This window comes from Eubalaena glacialis, chromosome 6 (assembly GCF_028564815.1).
Source record: "Eubalaena glacialis isolate mEubGla1 chromosome 6, mEubGla1.1.hap2.+ XY, whole genome shotgun sequence".
Classification (NCBI taxonomy): domain Eukaryota; kingdom Metazoa; phylum Chordata; class Mammalia; order Artiodactyla; family Balaenidae; genus Eubalaena; species Eubalaena glacialis.
In genome coordinates, this window is record NC_083721.1 from 16,234,030 (window position 1) to 16,248,654 (window position 14,625).

Genomic DNA, 14,625 nt, shown 5'->3' on the forward strand with positions numbered 1-14,625 from the left:
GAACATAATTCAGAAAAATTTTTAAATGGCTTAAGTATTCTTTCCTAATGAAGATGTAAATGATATAACACTTTTCCAACCATAGAAATGTTATTACTAGCTGCCTGAAAGTCTTCCTTTTCTTAAAGAATTTTTTCATTATTTTAAAATTTTTTTTTTTTTTTTTTTTTAAATTTTACATACGTAACTCTAATTTACAAGTTTCTTTTTTTCTGTCTTTTTAAATTATGTTGAAAAAAACATATAATTTGCCATAGTAACCATTTCTGAGTGTACAGTTCAGTAGTGTTAAGTTTATTCACATTATTGTGCAACCAATCTCCAGAACTTTTTCACCTTGTAAAATAGAAACTATACCCATTAAACAATAACTCCCTATTTCCCCCAGTAGTTTATTTTTACAAAATAAATACAGAGTATTCATTTACTCTTTTTCAATGGGAAGTATAACTTACTAGGTACACCATTTGAATTACTTTATTCAGTACCTCCTCTCCCTATAGGCAGGCTACAGGAAAAGCCAAATTATGAGAAAGCTGCTTGATAAGTCTAGAATCAGAGCAAAAGTATATAGTTAATAATTTGATAAGATAAAGATTGATATATCCATTTCCAACTTAGGAATGTACCTGCCAGTAGTTCAGGTACATCTGTTTAGAAGACTCCTCTTCCTGGGCAGTGTTTGGCAGTTCATAGCCAGTGTTTGCTTCCTGTACTTCTGTGACTAACGAGTCTCCCTAACCCCTGTTAGATTCTTTCTGTGGATATGTTAAAACATTGAGAAGTTGGACTTCATGTCTTAATAACCTGAGAGACATTATATTCAGAAGTTTGCTTTTTGGATTCTGTAGGATTCTATAAAATAGATTGGTTTTATTTGGTAAGCTGTGTTAGGAAAGCCAATATTATAGCTATCTAAATTCTAGTTTTTCTTGTTTTTATGCAACCTCATACTTTATGAGCAGAGTCCTAAAGTCAGCTCCCTTAAAAACAAACCTGACTTTTGTAACCAGAAAGAACCTTAGAGATTTTCTAAGTTAATCTTCATTTTTCAAATTAGGAAATAGGCCCAGGTTGGTTAAGAGCTTTGTCTAAGGTCATAAAGCCAGAATAGTGGTAAAGGTTGGGTTAAAATAGAAGCTCTCATTACCTACAGTTTTTTAAATAAGGAGATGAAACAGTTTTGGGGGCACTACCCAATCTGCACTTGGATTTTTTTTATTCCAGATTGCTTTGAAATGAGCCAAGTTGCAAATTCCTTTCTTCTCAGCCCTTAAACCAAAAGAAGCTCTGGGAACATGGATCACCATGCTTTTGGGGGTGGATTTACAGTTTTTTTCCTTGCTTCCCCACCCCATGAAAATAAACCAGTTGCTGTCAGCTATCTGCGCCAGTAACTATTTCAGAAAATTTGGGCAAATGATAAGTCCCATTGTTCATATTGAAGTAATTTACCACTATTGTATGTTAGTTCTTTAATTTTAGCAAAATTAATGAAAAAAATTTAATATTTGTAGAGGATTTTAAAATCCGTCTTTAAAGTTCATTCATTATTCATTGAACATATCTGCAGTGTTGATAGCAGGTATCAAAGAAGTTTAAGACAGTCTCTGCTCTCAAGGAACTTACAGTCTCATTGGAAACAAGACATACACAGATGAAACATTATAAATAATAATACAACCCAGTAAGTGCTCTAGAGATTCAGAGAAAAGCAGTGATGAGTATGGGCTGGCATGGATGGGGGAGACTTCACAAAGCAGAGGGGATTTATACTGAATCTCAAGTAATGGGTGTGATTTTGATAAATAAAGAAGAGGGGGAATATTTATGGTTGGGAAGATAGCATGAACAAAGCATGGAAGCGTACATAAGCAAGGCTTAGTGGGGAATAGGGAAGATACCAGCCTTCTTAGAACTTGAGGAGGAGGCATGGGGGATGATGTTGAGGCCATGATGATGAAAGGAGGTAATATGGTACAAGTAATATTTTGGCAAGTCTACTTTTTGATCTTGCTTCTAATCTTTGCTTTAATTTTATGTTTTTAGGCATGTTCTAGTTCAGATAAACATGCTTTAGTAACTCCTTGGCTAAAAGGAGATATCCTTGGCGAGAAATTGGTAACCTTGGCAGATCATCTTTGTAATAAGGACTTGGAATCCACAGTATCTTCTGAATCTTACTTCTCAGAAAGATGGTCTCTTTTAAGCTTGGTATTATCCCAACATGTTAAAAATGGTAGGTAAAAATATGGCTTTTGTTTTTCAGTAGGGAGGGAGTAGTTTTTTCACCGTTTGGGAGGATTCCCTGCTGCTCAGTTTGCATAATATTAGTTGAGAATAACAAGATTTAGTTCACTCAAATATCTGAATTTTGTAAGCACCCTAAATGTTTATAAATCTCTGTAACATGACTTGGAAGATATTTAATACTTTTAGTTTTATATTTTAAAGGGTTTTGAATTTAGCCATTCACTCTAATTTTGTCTAGCATTGCTTTTTTACTTAATTTAAAACAGCTTTTTTTTAATGTGAGGGCTTTTATGCGTGGGGAACAGATTGATTTGTTGATGTGATTTTCTTTTATCTAAAACATAAACACCTTTTTTTCTTTAAAAAAAACACATGGAGAGACCAAGGTGGAATGTTAACCCAAAGTAAAGTATTAAAATACACTGGTTAAAAAATTAAAAACAAAGATTAAAAAAAGGAAAACACACTGTTAATATTTCTTGTATTTTGTCTGTTTGAATTTTTTTCTGTAGATTACTTGATTGGAGAAGTATATGTTGAAAGAATTATTGTTAAACTTCATGAGACTTTATCCAAAACAAAGAAATTGTCAGAAGCTGAAAATAATGACTCATCAGTGTCTTTTATCTGTGATGTGGCCTATAACTATTTCAGCTCAGCGAAAGGATGCTTGCTAATGCCATCATCTGAAGATTTATTGTTAACTCTCTTTCAGTTGTGTGCTGAGAGCAAAGAAAAAACACATTTGCCAGGTAATAGCCTACTGCTCAAATGTTTTGTTGGGAATCTCCGGCTCTGACCTTCATAGTGTAAGTGCCCAGGCTTTATTAATTGAATCATAATGTGTTTGAACTTTGAAAGCATTTTGAGTAAAGGACTACAAATCTTAAACACTTTCAGCTTTAGAAACCAAGTTAAAGATGTATGTAGACATTATATCTAAAGTTTTTACTTGATATCAAGGGAACGGTTTTGGAAGGGGCCATGATAGATGAGTTAGAATCTTAGCTCCTTCACTCAGTAACTCTCGCAAGTTGCTTAATTTCTTGATGCCTCAGTTTCCATATTCATAAAGGGGGACATTAATACCTTTTTCTCTTACAGTTAAAGACATTCAATCTTGGTGTATAGTAAAATGAAATTGAGATTGCCTTTTTAAGGACTATATTCCTGTCTTATGTGTTAATTCAGAGTTATTTGTGAAAGGAATGTAAAAAATACTCTTGAAAAAAAAAATGCTGTTAATGGAGATCCCTCCTCCCCAACCCTTTCTTTAATACTAACTTTTCTGTTTGGAAAAGGTATAATATTTTTCATATCTCCAGAAGGGCAACTCTCTTATAAATAAGTTCAGAGCAGAAAAAAGCTGACTTAAAAAATCTTAGCATTTTTACATTTATATGGCATGAGTTAGCTTATATTATTGCATATTTATGACATAGTTATTTTGTTTTAGCTGTTGAATAGTAATTTTATGTTTTCTTAACGGTACCTTAAAAATCTCAGATCTGCAATGAGTTCTTTCAGACATTTTGTACTGATGATAGTTACTTCATAGGGATTATGAATCACTGTTGACATCTTGATTTTAGACTTTCTTATCAGTAAACTGAAAAATACTTGGCTCTCTGGTGTGAATTTATTGGTCCATCAAACTGGCGACACATATAAACAGAGTACCTTCCTATGTTTATCTGCTCTGTGGCTGAAAAACCAAGTTCAGTCTTCATCATTGGATATCACAAGGTAACCTTTTTTTGTGCTCAGTTGCAGAGGATCTCTTTAATAATTGATCATTGTCCTTAATAAGAATCCATGATTAGTGTGAGTGCCTATGAAAAATGACGTGTTTGTTATGTAAGAAATCTACAAGATTCTAAGGGAAGATCCAAACAGATTTTTCCAAAAGGATTTTGTTTTAATGATCATCCATTTAAGCTCAATTAATTGGAGAGTGATTTGTTCTGACCATAATAATTGATGGTCAGTGATGTGATAGGGGTGCTGTCCTGTGTCTTAGGCTGGTATGGATTGTAACCGTAAACTCTTACGGCCACCACGGACAGTGATTGTCCTTCATTGTTTATTTTTTGGGGGAGTCTGGTAGCCACTGTTGTAAGGGGTTGGATTGCAGATGTATTTCACATCTCATGCCTAAATCCATATATAAAAATGAAAACTAAGAGAATGCATCCAGAGCTACTGGGGTTGGGTTAAATCTTTTTCTGATTATCATGCTCTTTTCATGGAATAAAGTAGCTATATTTCAGAAATATCTGATCTGAAATAGGTCATTCCCCTTCATTCTGAAATAGAAGCAGCACTTGATTTCAATTATAAAATGTTGGATAAAGTCCCCTGTTTGATTGTGTGTTAGTCACGAGGGGAGGGTGGAGGGGCCATTTACTTTTATTTTGAATTGTCTTTTTTGTTCAGGTAAACTGTTATCTGCCGTAGGGTATTTAATGTATACCAGGGTGTTCAAATTGGTTATAACATAACTGCAGTGGTTAAGTTATTTGCATTATTTTCAGTCTTCAGGTCCTATTGTCTGCTGTTGATGATTTGCTAAATGCGCTTCTAGAGAGTGAAGATACTTATCTTCTGGGAGTTTATATTGGAAGTGTAATGCCAGACAACAGCGAATGGGAAAAGATGAGACAGTCTCTTCCTATGCAGGTATGTTTGAGATTGGAGAGTACTTATTTTATTCTAAAGTTTGGATTTCATGCAAGCTTAAATATTTTAATTTTATTCTGAGGAAGAAAAAAAGTAAATGAAATGAGTATCTTACTTTGTGTTTCTGCCTTTGAATGCTCCTGTGTTGGGTGTTTACTCTTTGCAAGATACCAGTTGACACTTGGCAGTTGCCATGGTACAAGGTAAATAAGACCTTGTTCTGTCCTGAAGGAATCCTAAAGAAACACACACATTGATAATTTGTGTTCGTAGAAACGAAACTTCTAGGCTTCTGTGGTTTTACTAGTAAACTAGCAATAGCTTCATTTTTGAAGTTATTCTAATAACATTTTGAAGATATTTTAATAACTTTATTTTTGTTCCCTTCTTAATTGCAAAGGTAGTAATTAATTGAACTATTGAATGCTTTTGTGTATAATTTAATGTATTTTTTTTTACAGTGGTTGCATAGACCTCTTTTAGAAGGAAGACTGAGTTTGAATTATGAGTGTTTCAAAACAGATTTTAAAGAACAAGATACAAAGAAACTTCCCAGCCATTTGTGTACTTCAGCATTATTGAGCAAAATGATATTAGTTGCACTGAAAAAGGAAATAGTCCTAGAAAATAATGAGCTTGAGAAAATAAGTAAGTATATATGAGCATTCAGATAAATACATATAAACATAAGTAAGTATATATGAGTATTCAGATAAATACATATAAACATAAATCTTGAAGTAATTAAAATGTAATTTTGAAATAATTTTGATTATACTTCAATCTAAATCTTTAAAGAATCAAAAATCCTCAGCTCCTTTTAATTATTTTAGCAATGAGAAACTTGAGGACACTTAAGAGATGAATGTTAAATTGCAAATCAAATGGAATCATACTGAATATCTTGCTGTAGTCTTGTTAGCGATAGAGCAGAATTTGGTATAAGATGTTACTCTAGCTGGCATGGCATCAGTATAAGCATATCCTATGGCACATGGTTAAGTGAGTCTTGTGTTTCATCAAGGATTCTGAATTTTCAATTAATTTTTGAATCAATCTACCTTTGTATAGGGCTATAATTTTTTTCCCAGCAAGTGGAGCTTCAAATGTTGAATTTCAAAAGGATTTAAAAATTCCCCCATTCCAGGAAATGGTGTAGAATTGTAGGTAGCAGTGTGACCTGTACAAAATGGCCTGAAAGGTGGAGGACTTGCATAATTCCTGTATCAGTCTTGATTGTGAGCTCTCAGCTGAGTACAGTTACTAGCGTAGGAGAATATTGCGCCCTGTGGAAGAAAGCTGGAACACCTCTCGTGGTGAGCAAACTCCACATGCAGTTGAGGTCAAGGAGATTAGCCTGCTGTTTACTTTACTCACAGAGTGAATCTGTCCAAAAACAACAATGGAAATTAGAGTAATAATTTTTGTTTTTCGTATCTGGAACTTGCAAGGGATGGGATTTGACTTTTGAACCAGGTTTCAAGTCTTCTAACTCCAAAATCCATACTTGGCTTTATAAAAGAGAGTTGTGACTAATTATGTACTGAAAACCTGTGACATGCCAGGTTTTGTGATACTTGGTCATTTAATTCTCATAGTAGTCCCGTGAGGTAGATTTGTATTATCCTAGCTGATGATGATGTGTGCAGCTCATTTGAATCCAGACTAGTCTGTCACCAAGGCCCATGCCCTGTGTACTAGATCATGCTCTCTCCCATTTCTTAACACATTGACTTGAACTTCTGAGGTCTTGGGTCCCATAGTTGTTTATCCTGGATGCAACTTCTTAACATTTGTGGCAAAAATAGTAGGAAGATTCTTCCAGTATCTGTCTCTGATAACTTAGGTTACTGTCACATTCTTAACTAATCAGAAAAGGGACCAAGTAATGTTTGGGAGAGGAGTGATATTTTGTATCAGGTATTCTCAGCTTTCATTAGAGTTGAACATCAAATAGTTGAAAATCAGTTCATAGATATTTTATTTATATATTTATTTATTTATTTACTTACTTACTTACTTACTTAACTAACTTACTTACTTACTTACTTACTTACTTACTGCGCTATGCGGCACGTGGGATCTTAGTTCCCCGTATCAGGTATTTCATTTCATTGTACTTGAACATCAAATAGTTGAAAATCAGTTCATAGATTATTGATTGATTGACGGATCGATTGCGCTACGTAGCATGTGGGATCTTAGTTCCCCAACCAGGGATCGAACCAGCGCCCCTTGCGTTGGAAGTGCAGAGTCTTAACCACTGGACCACCAGGGAAGTCCCAGTTCATAGATGTTTTGAAATTAGTGGGCACAACAATGTTAGGGAATGGGGGGGACAAGTGAAAACAGTTCAAAGGTCTGTTCACAAAGTACACTCAGTAATGTGTTGTCCATTCTGTTAGTTGCAGAACTGCTCTATTCATTGCAGTGGTATGAAGAATTAGACAATCCACCTATTTTTCTAACTGGATTTTGTGAAATGCTTCAAAAAATGAATATTACATATGATAACTTATGTGGACTTGGTAATACTTCTGGCCTTTTGCAGCTGTTATTTAACAGGTAAGAATCTCTTTCAATTTCCATTTTTTTATGACTATTTTGCTAGTTTATGGCTTGTGTCTTTAAAATGTAAGCCCACGTCATGCTAATCTTTGAATCAGAGGGTTTATCTAAATTAATCCCAATTCTTAATGATAAATACTTTGTGGATACTAAGTACTTGATTTACTCTTCTGGTGAGATATTTGGACTTTGCCTGTGTTATTAAATCCATAAATACATTCAAGGGCCAGATGACAATGAAAGAAATAGAATCCTGTAGAAGTTGTTCTAATTTGTCGTATGTAACCCATCCTTCCACTACTCTAAATTTAACCTTTTACCTTGCATGTTGTTGCAGGTGTGTCTTAATATCATAACCACAAAACCCTCTCCCCTAGACGAGGAAGTAGGTATGAAAACAGAGTTGTTGTAGAGGTTATAGCAGTTTGATGGTTAGCTCGTTGAAATTACTGTGTTGAACTGCTCTCTCTTGAAGAGTTTTTCACTTGCCTGTAGTATTTTTCGTATGCTTTGCAGTATCAGAGGCCCCAGGCTGAACAGGTCTTCCTTTCCAGTCCCACTCTACATACTTGACACTCAGAACTTTCCTCAGTGGATATCAATACCTCCTTGCTTTCTCAACTTCAACAATCCTCGGTGTCCTCTGGGATATGTCCTCTTTCCAGCTGCAACCTCTGGTCCTCAAGCTTAATCTTTAAGGTCATCTCCCCTATTGGAACTTGAGGGGCTTTGGGATTGCCTTGGATGAGAGCTCAATATCAGCTGTAAAGGAGTTTCAGAAGTTAAGTTCCCAGTCCTTTTGGTAACAGCAGTTGTTTGGGTGCAGAAGTGCTGTGTGAATTGATACCCTTACAAGGTGATTTATGTAGTTCTGTGAAAGGAATCCAGGTAAGCATTGTTTAAAAATCTTAACTACACTTTAAAAACGGAATTTTTTTTCCTCTTTTAGATCCAGGGAAAATGGCACCCTTTGGTCTCTTATTATTGCTAAGTTGATCCTTTCCCGAAGTGTTTCATCTGATGAAGTAAAACGGCATTATAGGAGAAAAGAAGGGTATTCTTATTGAAAATACTTTTACTTTGAAATTTATTGTGAGTGGTCACTTTGGCAACCCCAAACTAACAAACAGTCTAATGAATCAGGAAAACAAGACTTAGGAAATGAGGAAATTAAAGAAAATGAGACTTAACAATTTAAATTGCTTTAGGTTGCGGACACGTCTTTTTTTTAATAAGCATTTTTAACCTTATAACATTTTGTTGAGGAATTTTATACGTGCTATAAATAATTAGCATTTCATAAACTTGTTCTCTTTTCCCCAGAAATCTCTCTGGTAGAATCTATCTTTTCCCCCTCCGTATCCTTCTTCCATCACTTTATTTGCTAAATGGAAATGATAAGGAAAGTTACTTACTCTTAACTCTATTCGATATCCTGTGATAAGCCATAATGGAAAAGAATATGAAAAGAATGTATATATATGTATAACTGAGTCACTTTGCTGTACAGCAGTGATAAACACAACATTGTAATTCAACTGTACTTCAATAAAAAATAAATTTAAAAAATTAAATTAAAAAAAGGTTACTTACTCTTAAATAAGGATCATCCTATTGACGTATATTCTAAAAATGCAATAAATGTGTTCTTAAGACAAATAGTGAGGTTGGACATACTAGAGATTTACTAGAGTTGATCATACTAGAGAAGCTGAACATTCAAATTAAACACCTAGCTGAAATTTACCAAGAGGCATTTTGAATTTACTGATTTACCAAGAAGAATTCAGAAGTTATATGTGTGTGTGTGTGTATTCTGGTACAGTAGAATTGTAAGCTAAATTTTGATGTTTTTAATCTTATTTAAAAATTTTAAAAATTTATTACTATTTTTTTAGAAGAATTTATATATATATATATATATTTATTTGGCTGCATTGGGTCTTCGTTGCTGCACGCAGGCTTTCTCTAGTTGGCGATGAGCGTAGGCTACTCTTCATTGTGGTGCACGGGCTTCTCATTGTGGTGACTTCTCTTGTTGCAGAGCACGGGCTGTAGGTGCACAGGCTTCAGTAGTTGTGGCACTCGGGCTCAGTAGGTGTGGCTCACGGGCTCTAGAGCGCAGGCTCAGAAGTTGTGGCGCACGGGCTTAGTTGCTCCGCGGCATGTGGATCTTCCCGGACCAGGGCTCGAACCTGTGTCCCCTGCATTGGCAGGTGGATTCTTAACCACTGTGCCACCAGGGAAGTCCTAAATATATTATTTTGAGTTCAGTTATTAATGTGGATTATAGGTTCACATGTAATTATAAAAAATACAAAGAAATTCTGTGTACCTTTCATTCAGTTTCTTCCAGTGGTACCAGTTTGCATAATTTTAGTACAATTTCACAACCAAGAGAATGGCATTGATACAATTCACTGACCAAGTTTACTTGCACTCACGTGTTTGTGTGTGTGTTCTGTGTGGGTTACCACCACCATATTACAAGCTACAGAATAGTTTTATCATAAGGATCCCCTATGTTACCCTTTCTTGCCTCAGCCACCTCCCCTCTTGCCATTCTCCTCACCTCTGGCAAACAATAATCTGTTCTCTATATAATTTTATCATTTAGGAATGTTATATAAACGGAGTCATATAGCATATGATCTTTTGATGTTAGCTTTTTTTTTAAAGTAATTTAATTAATTAATTAATTTATTTTTGGCTGTGTTGGGTCTTCGTTGCTGCGCACGGGCTTTTCTCTAGTTGCAGTGAGCAGGGGCTACTCTTCGTTGCGGTGCATGGGCTTCTCATTGCGGTGGCTTCTCTTGTTGCGGAGCACGGGCTCTAGGCGCGTGGGCTTCAGTAGGTGTGGCTCGCGGGCTCTAGAGCGTAGGCTCAGTAGTTGTGGCGCACGGGCTTAGTTGCTCCGCAGCATGTGGGATCTTCCTGGACCAGGGATCAAACCCGTGTGCCCTGCATTGACAGGCAGATTCTTAACCACCGCGCCACCAGGGAAGTCCTGATGTTAGCTTTTTTTATTCAGCATAATTTTTAATTTTTTTCTGATTATAAAAGTCATAGGGAATTAACTAAAGAACTATTAAAACTAATTACAAATGAGATGGACATATACTTGACATACAGAAATCAGTATCTTTCTTATTCACCAGTAATAATCAATTAAAAAATGGCATAGGAAAAAAGAAATTCTGTTCACAATGACAACAAAACTGTAAATACCCAGAAATAAATTTAACAAAAATTTAAAATTGTAAAACTTAAGATCACAAAAGAAGGTGGGACGATAAGTTATAAAAATTGTTGTATCTATAATTTCAGTGTAATGTCAATCAAAATTTCAGCAGAATTTTTTGAAAAACTTGACAAACTGTTCTAAACATAGTATGCATTTGAAGGAAAAAAAGGCTTAAGAATAGCTGGGACATTTATGAAAGAGAAAAGTGAAAAGGACTTGCCCTACCAAAATAATAATTAAGCAGTATGAAATTGGTGAACACACAGATCACTGGATCAAAATATAGAGTCCAGAAACCAGTCCACACATATATGAAAATTTAGTTTTTGATACAGGTGGTCTTTCAAATCAGTGAGATGAGTCAATAATAAATGACATTAGGAAAATAGGACATGTTTGAAAAAAATTGTGAGACCCACTCCCTTACATTATACATAAAAGTAAAGCCCAGATGAAAACTAAATGTAAAGAACAGACCTATAAAAGTATTAGGGGAAAATGAGACTATAATCTTGGCATGGGGAGGATCTTAAGCAAAGCACAAACCCAGAATCCATAAAAGAAACAATAGATATCTGTTTTTGTAAAAACAAAAACCTTTGTGCCCATCAACAGATGAATGGATAAACAAAAATGTGGCATATACATATAGTGGATATAATGGAATATTATTCTGCCTTAAAAAGGAAGGAAATTCTGACATGTTAAAATGTGGATGGGGAGGGAGGGCGGGAGACGCCACAGGGAGGAGATATGGGGATATTTGTATATGTATGGCTGGTTCACTTTGTTATACAGAAGAAACTAACACACGATTGTAGAGCAATTATACTTGAATAAAGATGTTAAAACAAAATGTGGATGAACCTTGAGGACATATGCTCAGTGCAATAAAACAGTCACAAAAAGGCAAATACTGTATGATTCCACTTATATGAGGTACCTAGCATAGTCAAATTCATAGAGACAGAAAGTAGAATGATGGTTGTCAGGGGCTGAGGGGAAGGGAGGTGGAGAGTTCTTAATTAATGGATAGAGTTTCAATTTTGTGAATGAAAAAGTTCTGGGGATTGGTTGCACAACCATGTGAATGAACATAACTACTGAACTGTACACTTTAATATGGTAAATTTTACATAATGTGTATTTTACCACAATTTAAAAAGAGAACTTCTGTATGATAAAAGTACAGTAAGCAAAGGTTAAAGGGCAGGTGGCAAAATGGAAGAAAACACTTGCAAATTAATAAAGAATTAATATTCATAATATATAAATAGCTTCTATTAATAAAACTATTCAAATTGAAGAATGTGTCGAGGACTTGAACAGGTAATTCATAGGTGAAATAGTCAAAGGTAGTTCATTTATGAAATGTGAAATACGAAAGAAATACACATTAAAAGTAGTACATTTTATCTACCATATTGCCAGGAATTAAAAAGAGTCATTAAGTGTGCAGCAAACCAAACTTGTACAGTTTTAGTGAAAATGTAAATTGATTATGCATTTTTGAAAAGCAACTTGAAATTATCAAAATATAATACACTCAAATCCTTTGATTTTGCAATTCTACTTCCAGGAGACTAGCCTAAAGAGGTATTTGCACATATGCAGAATAGTATCTGCTCAAGGACAGTTATTACAGCATTATTTGTAAGAGCAAAAATTTGGGGGGAAAAACCTAAATGTCCACTAATAGGGAAATAGTTAAATTATGATAGTGTGGAATATTTGGGGGTTTTTTTGTTTTTAATTTATTTTTGGCCGCGTTGGGTCTTCGTTGCTGTGCACGGGCTTTCTCTAGTTGCGGCGAGCGGGGGCTACTCTTCCTTGCGGTGCGCGGGCTTCTCATTGCAGTGGCTTCTCTTGTTGCGGAACACGGGCTCTAGGCGCTCAGGCTTCAGTAGTCGTGGCACGCGGGCTCTGTAGTTGTGGCTCACGGGCTCTAGAGCGCAGGCTCAGTAGCTATGGTGCACCGGCTTAGTTGATCCGCGGCATGTGGGATCCCTGGTTTTGTTTTTAATCTAGTTATGTAGCTTTAAAGTGGAAAGAATGGACTTCCCTGGTGGCGCAGTGGTTAAGAATCCGCCTGCCAATGCAGGGAACACGGGTTCGAGCCCGGGTCTGGGAAGATCCCACATGCCGCGGAGCAACTAAGCCGGTGCACCACAGGTACTGAGCCTGCACACCACAACTACTGAAGCCCGCACTCCTAGAGCCGGTGCTCCGCAACAAGAGAAGCCACCGCAATGAGAAGCTCGCACACCGCAACGAAGAGTAGTCCCCGCTCGCCACAACTAGAGAAAGCCCGCGCATAGCAATGAAGACCCAATGCAGCTAAAAATAAATAAATACATAATTAATTAAATTTTAATAAATAAATAAAGTAGAAAGAATACTTTATACCTATATGTTCTGATGTAAAACAATCTACAAAGTATAGAAGTGTATATACTTATATACAAAGTATATAAGCTGCTGCATAGCACAAGGAGATCCGCTCCATGCTTTGTGACGACCTAGAGGGGTGGGATAGGGAGGATGGGAGGGAGGCTCAACAGGGAGGGGATATGGGGATATATGTATACATATAACTGTTTCACTTAGTTGTTCAACAGAAACTTAACACAACATTGTAAAGCAATTATATTCCAATAAAGATATATTAAAAAAAGACAATCTACAAAGTATATAAGTGGCAAATAATACAAAACTTAGGTAAATAAAACCCAACTATATATGTGCACATATGTGAATATCAGTTCATACAAACAACGTGCAACTAGTACTCTTTAAATTGAATCAGTAGACTCTTAAGGAGAGCATAATCATGTATAATTTTTAAAAGTTATACATGGGGAAAGTTATTTTAAAAATTAGAAACGTGAAAAAGAGAAAGAAGCAGCAAAAAATAATTATCCACAGTTTCGTCATCCAGAATCAGCAAGTGTCAATCTCTTTCCTAGTTTCCTAGTTTCTTTTTTTTTCCTCTACAATTATTTTATATAGTGGAAATATTAGTCTTTCTGAATAGTCTGAATAAGAAGAATTTTCTGAAATAACTAAATATTTAGAATAAATATAATTCATACCTTTTTTTTCTCTTTAAACAGTTTTTTTCCACTAACAGAAGGTAATATGCATACCATTCAAAGTCTCTGTCCATTTTTGTCAAAAGAAGACAGGAAAGAATTCATTGCTCAATGTATACCTGCCCTTTTGGCCTGGACCAAGGAAGATGTTTGCAGTATTAATGGTTAGTTGCTTGGTAATAAATATTTCACTAATTATTGCTTGAGATGAAAGAAATGTTTCTTAATATCTAAATCCAAATCTAGCAGAGATGAATTATAGTTAATTTTTTTCCTAGTTTATACTTTTGCTATATAACAAGTTGACTCAGTAGGACGAGTGTCATTGGAGAGTGGCTGTTACCATTTTGCAGGTCAGAAATGCTGCAGCCTTACGGGAAGATTCACAACCACAGATACCCTCTAATCATTTCTTTTCCATGTATAGCTTTTTTAGCTATGCGTCATCTCTCCCTAGTCAACCAGTGATTGAACTTACAAAGGCAAAAGAGGGAACAGCTTTTGCTATGTTTTAAACTTTTCGGACATTCTGTACTCTATTAGTTCATTTGCTTATTAATTTAACAAGCACTTACTGACCCTGGCTATGTGGCAATTTCTTTTGTAGAGAAGATAGACATAAAGTTGTATGATAACTGACGTAGCAAAAAGATGTCATATGTGTGGAAGTGCAGAAAAGGAGTTTTCCACATTGCTTTGAGATGTTCTAGCTATTTCACAAAGAGAAATATTTCAACGGAGTGATGAAAGATAGTTTTCCATATGGACACAGTTGGGAAAGGTATTCCA

General features: G+C 35.4%; 1 protein-coding gene across 1 annotated transcript in view; it reads left to right on the top strand.

Moving 5' to 3' along the window:
- The window catches only part of LTN1 (listerin E3 ubiquitin protein ligase 1), a 70,329-nt gene that overhangs the window by 36,336 nt on the left and 19,368 nt on the right, over positions 1-14,625 (top strand). Inside the window, exons 12-19 of the mRNA XM_061194007.1 lie at positions 2,050-2,239; positions 2,766-3,005; positions 3,846-3,999; positions 4,788-4,932; positions 5,394-5,580; positions 7,338-7,497; positions 8,450-8,554; positions 13,858-14,000. Of these exons, the coding sequence (XP_061049990.1) occupies positions 2,050-2,239; positions 2,766-3,005; positions 3,846-3,999; positions 4,788-4,932; positions 5,394-5,580; positions 7,338-7,497; positions 8,450-8,554; positions 13,858-14,000 (1,324 nt within the window). The remainder of the gene's footprint in view (positions 1-2,049; positions 2,240-2,765; positions 3,006-3,845; positions 4,000-4,787; positions 4,933-5,393; positions 5,581-7,337; positions 7,498-8,449; positions 8,555-13,857; positions 14,001-14,625) is intronic.